The 6,970-nt window shown below is 37.0% G+C and overlaps 1 protein-coding gene across 2 annotated transcripts in view; it reads left to right on the forward strand.

Annotated features, from left to right (window-relative positions):
* The window catches only part of si:ch211-250g4.3 (nuclear anchorage protein 1), a 37,312-nt gene extending 32,807 nt beyond the window's left edge, over positions 1-4,505 (forward strand). For both annotated transcript variants that reach the window (XM_056740940.1, XM_056740941.1), the window contains one exon: positions 1-4,505. This exon is cut by the window's left edge and continues 26,823 nt beyond it. In XM_056740940.1, the coding sequence (XP_056596918.1) occupies positions 1-3,372 (3,372 nt within the window). In that variant the 3' untranslated portion in view covers positions 3,373-4,505.
* Positions 4,506-6,970: the final 2,465 nt, after the last annotated feature.

Consider the following 6,970-nt stretch of genomic DNA (forward strand, 5'->3'; position numbering starts at 1 on the left):
GACGCCATTCACGCTGAAATTGAAAGACAGAAAAAGGTGGTGGAGTCTGATCTGTTTCTACTTCAGACACAAAGAGACGACATAGAGAATAGCAAAACAGAGAATGAGATTCTAAGAGAGAATCTTGAAAAACAAAAGGTGAAGAATGAAGAGGAACTGCAAAAAGAGAGACTGGCTATGGAAGAGATGATTTCTGAAATGGCCGAGCATAGAGACAAAGCGGAAAACATGTGGAATGAAATAAGACTAAAAGAAACTGAACTGACAAACAAAGAGATAGAACTTGACATTCGGCAGAAAGACATAGATGACTTAAGAAACACTGTCACGGATGAGAAAATACAAATAGAAGATAGACAAAATGCTTTGGATCAACAGCAAAAAGCGGTCGATCAATTGATTGATGAAAACAAGACCAAGCAAACTGATCTGGAACATCAAAGACAACAACTTCAAGAGAACATGGCACAACATTTTGAAATGGAAAGAGAAGATCTTGAAAGTTTAAGTGAAAAAATCAGGAGAGATAAAGAAGAAATGAAAAGCCTGAATGTTGAGAAAGAAATGACCAAACAAGAAATGTCAGACAACAAAGAGATGTTTGAAAAAGAGATGCACAATATGGAGCAGAAAAAGGTAGATTTATTGACAGAACTTAATGAGCTTGAAGTTAAGATTAAAAGTAAGACCAAAGAAGTAGAAAGTACAATGATGGAGGAAGAAAAGCAGATCCAAGCTACTCTACAAACAGTAAAAGATGACACTGAAGCAGACCAGACAGCTGTGAGACTAGAACTGCAGGTCGATCTACAGAAACAAAGTAAAGAATTAGAAGAACTGAAAAACAAAGTCGACGCAGAGAAATACCAGCTGGAAAAAAGAAAAGCCATGTTAGATGAACAGCAACAAGTAGCAGAAGACATCATGGCAGTCATTGAACAAGAGAGAGAGAAGCTTGAGAAAGAGAAGTCTGAGCTTGATAACACCAGACAAATCCTTAACGAAAATGTGCAGAGGGAACAGCAAAAACTCGAGAAGCTTAAAGAGGATATACAAAAAGACAGAGAGGACATTGAACACAGCAAGCGGATCATTGAAAATGAAAATGATTGTATCATAAAAGACAGAGATGAGTTAAACGCACTAAAGGAGGATAATGAATACTGCAAACAGAGCATACAACATGAGAGATATTTGCTGCAACAAGAAAAGGACCTGATACAGAAAGAAAAAGAGAATATGAAAGAAAAGATAGAAGAAAAAAATAATAGAACAAAGAAGGAAATAGAATTCATGGCTACCCAAATTTTTGAGAATAAAATGGAATTGAAAAGTCTCACAGAGCAAACAAACAAAAAGATATCTGAACTGGAGATGTTAAACAAGGAAATTGAAGAAAAGAAACAAACGGCTAAAATGAAACACTTAGCAGAAGAGAGTGATGCTGATCTTCCTATAGACAAAGAAATGGTGCAGGAACCAAAGACAGATGTACTCCAGACGTATCAACAGTTACAGATAAAGACCATATTAATACATGCTGAGACACAAACATCTTTGGATGACATGACAAAAGAAGAGGATGGAAGACAAAAAGAATTAGAAAAAGAAACTGAAGCCACAAAAACACAACCTACTGATTCTATTGTACAAAATATAGAAGACTCATGCACGTTTAAAATGCCAACAGAGAGCCAAGAAAGTTGGCGATCTTCAAAGACAGAAAAGGAAGATTTGAGAATGGAGACAACAATGGAGAATGCAGAGAAACTGGCATATGCAACAATTGAGATTGAAAAGAAGACAGTTGATGTTGAAAGTACAATGAAGAAAGCGATGTATGAGAAGTCAAGAGATGAGGAATATCTGCTTATACTTACACAAGACAAGGAGGCGCTATCAAACATCCTGGATGAGAAAAATAAGGAAATAGAGACTATTAAGTTAACATTCCAGAGAGAGATGGAAGAGCTGGAGAAGACTTTGGCGACAATAAAAGAACAAAAGAAAAAAGTGGAGGCTGAAAATGAGACACTTCAACAAATGCAAACTGAAATACAACAGGAGATACGTGAGATCGAGAGAGAAAAGAAGGTGAAGGAAACCAAAGAAATTATACATGAAACATTCTCAGTACAAGGCACTGAAGACGTCTCAGATATGGAAAAGTCCGATGTTGACCACAGTCCCACAAGAGACAGAGTAACACAATCAAATGCAGAGACACAAACTTCCACACCTGACTACACCCGACATGAAGCACTTCAATTAACACAACATCCAGATGATGTGACACAAGTACAAGATAAGCAAAATATCATCCAATTTGAATTACCGCTGGAAAAAGATGAAATCGAGAAGAAAATGAAAATGATACAAACCACCATCCTTGAGCTTGAGGAAGCAAAGGCAGACCTGCAAAAAACGAGGGATGAATGTAGAGATGCCAAAGAAACAAAGTTAGAGATCACGGAGAGCATCGAAAAGCGTAGGAAAAGTCTAGAGAATGTTTATGCTGAGGTCCTAAGACTCAGAGAGGAGACAGAGCATCTAACACAATCATGTCAAGGCAAATGGAGTGAACTGGAGCAAATAGAAGCCGACCTACAAAAACAGAAGATGAGGACTGTAAAGACTCAACTGGACACTGATACACACGAAGACAAAGTAGTAAGTCAAGAGACACAAACTGAAGACCAGAAAGAGGATGCAGAAACAATAGAGAGAGGTGTTCTACCGCGGAGAGAAGAAATTGAGTCAATGAAAAAGAGAATACAGGAGATGAAAAGAGAACTTGAAAACCGATTAAAAGACATCCAGAAGAGTGAATTGGAAAAGCTTGGCACACAACGAGAAAAAATTGAGCTGGAGCTAAGAAAAGCAGAGATTGAGAGGTATAACGAAGCCCTTCAGAGTGAACACGAGACGGAAAGACTGAAAATCATGGAACGAGAGAAGGAGATCATTCTATTAAGGGAATGTTTGCTGATGGAGATAAATCAGCTGAGGAGCGAAGGGACGGCAACAAGTACACAACACTTGGAGAGGATGGAACACCTCATCTGTGATGGAGCTGGGAGGATGGACAGATTGAGACGGGTGACGGACAGAGCCGTGCAAACACTGATGATGGAGAGAGAAGTAGAACAGACTCGTAGAGATCATCAGGTGGAAGTATCTGGAAGGGTGGAGCTTCCTTTGGACGTCTGGGAGGAGGACAGACAGGAAGAACTTAGAGCAGAATTACAGAACCGAGGGGCATTGGCTGGGTCAGGTTCACGAAGGAGGAGATTACTGCACTGGATCAGACGCCGATGCGGTTGTCCCAGAAATCCTAGACACATTGGAGAGGAAGAGCAGGACATTTTATAAGCACATGTTTTGTTTATATGCTGTATATAAACATGAAGCGATTTCGAAAATGATTTTAATAGCATTATGTGTGAACGCAACATTCCAATAATATCTACTAAAGATCTTATCGAGAATACTAATGCCACAAAGCATACTGCATATTTAGTCGTAGTGCCGAAGTTATTTGCATTGCACCAAATGCCTGGCTGTTACATATTTCATGATGTTTATCACAGTTTGTATTATCCAACAGATGAGAGCGTTGCATTTTTAAAACACATCACAGGTATTTGCATAAACCAGAATAGACTAATGACTGAATGCATCTTTCATGAACGCATACATCTAAATGAATGTTTAGTTCATATCATTAGCATAATGTATGTAATTGCATTTGTGTTACTGTGTGTGTGTTTGTGTGAATGGTGCTGTTTTCCCTCATCTGTGAAACATCTTGGGAAATGGAACAATTAATGCCAAAATGATCCACATTATTTCTCTATGCAAATGACTGTAATTATTACTGTGTGTTAGTTTTTATTCTGATATTCCCTTCTGAACAAATCTTCCGGGAACTGAGATGTTGGGCTCTCTTAATTGGAAGATTTGGAAATTACGTGAACCTTCAAGGTGTGTGTGAAAAAGCAAAGGTCTCTTACATGCAATACGCACATTTCCTTAGGGGCACAAATGAACACAGATGAATGTGAGATGGCAGTGTCATTGCTCCAGCTTCAGTGCTCGGGGTCATCTTTGTTGGGTTCAAATACTTGCGGCTCCACATTGAAGGGAATAAAGAAGTTGTGTTGTCTCTATTTAAAGCAGATCAAAGAAGCTGAGTGAGCAGTGCATTCTGCACCAGAAGCTTAAATACTGTACAGGTCTGTTGGCTTAAAGAGTTAAAAAAAATCAAGCTTTAATAGTAATACTTTAAGTCGATTAAGAGTTTCCAACCCTCAAACAATCTAGTAAATATATAGTTTGAATTTGATAAACAATGTGAAAATTGTTAATTAAATTGTTAACACCACCATCCACATACATATACACATTACACATGTTTTTCCAAGTACTGTTTAGAGATTGTCTCACATAAGCTTATGTATAACAATATATTGCTTTAAATTTGAATAAATTATATTCTAAATAAAGACTGTTTGGACAATGTTAAATCTACTGAATTTCCTTTAATTCTCAAATTCATAACTATTCACCGAAGAATTACAACCAGAACACAAGAGGGCAGCAGAGCATCACTCAAACCCCGCACAAAAACAGCGGTACTAAAGATATGTAGGAACTCCAAAACATCTGCAGATAAACGTGTATTTCTGAATAGTCTTTGATCCCACATATAACATCCACCAACGCTACTAAAAAATATGTGATGCATTAATTTAAACGTGTGAGTAATTTAATATGACATTTCATAAGTCATGGAAGTATGAAGCGTCGCACATTGTGTTTGTCCTTGATAACAAATGTCTTTAAATGTATTACAGTTTGTCGTCATTACAAGAAGATCTGAGAATCGAAATACAACTTACAGATGCATTCGAGGTGCTGGATGTGTTTACTTTAGAAGAGCAAGTATAACCTGGCATTATAGCTATCATTTCCATATAACTGCCAAAATGTATATAACTGCCAACTATACTGTCAAGAGAGGATGTTGGATTCACTTGAAATCTTCATGTTCAAGGCTCGTGGAAGTCCAAAAATAGCTTTGTTTTGAAAACAAGAGTCAAAGCTGTCCTAGGTGTTTTACTTTACCCCTTGTGGTTTATGAAAGTGAGCCTTTAAACTAGTTTAACATGATTCTTTTTTTATTTATTAATTGTTTGATTGCACAACAAGAAAGAACATACGATTATGCTTTTAGAAAAAATACGCATAGGCATTTAATGCGGTTTTAATGCTTTATATTTTGTCTTGTGAGTTTTTGCTGAAGAAGGACTCTTGTTTTGATACAAGGATAGGAGCGAACACCTGTAGAAGTCACTGAAAAATCCGTTTTAGTATTGAAAAGCATTTACACGTTTTATACTGTATATTAAAATGAAGTGTTGTAGTTTTTTATGACAGGATGCTTTTTATTTATAAATGCTTCAGTTGTTTTGTAACGTTGTATGGATTTTGTGAAATGGATAACTTTAATCATCTGCGGCCTAACCTCAGAAGTTTGATATCTGACCATCCCTTCAACTTCAGCAACGCATTAAATGTAAGTTTGTTTTGTTTATACTGTCTGTTTTGTTTGAGAACTAAGGATTTAATCTGTGTTTGGTTTGTATGTATGAGCTGTTTTGTTTGACCTTGAGGTGTTATTGGCTGCATATATAAACACTAAACAACGACACTAACGTTACCACTAAATTGACAACTCTTGCTATTCGGGATCGTTGAAATGGTGCAGTAAACACACAGAATTTAATGCAATGAAACATATCTTAACCTTATCTAGGGAGTGTTCTCTTACCTATATGGTATTTTTACATTTGTAGGGTAGGTGTACAGTCGTGGCCAGAAGTTTTGAGAATAACACAATATTCATTTTCACCAAGTCTTATGCTTCATTGATTTTTTATGTTTTTGTCAGATGTTACTATGGTATACTGAAGTATATTTACAAGTGTTTCATAATTTTCTAAGGCTTTTATTGACAATTACATTAAGTTTACTCATAGATTCAATATTTGCTGTGTTGACTAGAGGTCGACCAATATGCGTTTTTCAGGGCCGGTGTTGTGCCGAAAAATGCACCCCTGCCAGATTAAGCACCCCCTTCAAACACACGCTGTCTGATTGGCTAATTCTAACCACTCCCCTCCCCATACCTAATCCTAACCCCTCCCCTAACACCTAATCCTCACCCTAACCATTGTGGGGATGAGGGGGTGCATAATCTGGCAGGGGTGCATTTTTCAGCATAACACCGGTACCGATTATTTCCATGTGAATTAGACCGATACTGGTATTTTGAACCGATATATAGGCAATTCTTAATCTTGTTTTTCTTCGTGTATCCATCGACTACAATTAAGGAAAAATGAAGAGAGTTAAAATAACCCACAGACTGTATGCTTTATCATTAATCCCATGTTTAGTATGTGTAATTACATCCTTCATATTTCTCTTTTTTAGATAAGGTTATGGTTTTCTAAATTTCATCAACATTGGTTTATTCGACCATTGCTTTATTTATTGCAACGCACTGTATTCTGCCTCTTTCTGTGTTTTATTTGTCTTGTAAAGCTGCTTGGAAAGAAAAATGCTTTGAAAAAAACACTAAATTAAAAAAAATGAATTGAATGGAATAAATTATATTTATTTAAGGAAAACAATATGTTCTGATGACTTAAACATTGCATACAATACTAGAACTATTCAAGTAAGTCAGTTAGTAAGTGCTTTCGGTGTGAGAGTGAAAAAAACTTTCGGTTCCGCAGCCTCCTGTGTTGATTGGTTGGACTCGTGACTTAGTCCCAACAAATCAGAGGGGCATGGGCGGGCATTGCTCTAGGCAACTAACTAGAGTGACGTGTTCCGACTTCTCTCACAAATCGGCTTTGAAAATGACCGATATCGATTATCGGCTAAATCCTTAATATCGACG

This window comes from Triplophysa dalaica, chromosome 25 (assembly GCF_015846415.1).
Source record: "Triplophysa dalaica isolate WHDGS20190420 chromosome 25, ASM1584641v1, whole genome shotgun sequence".
Lineage (NCBI taxonomy): Eukaryota > Metazoa > Chordata > Actinopteri > Cypriniformes > Nemacheilidae > Triplophysa > Triplophysa dalaica.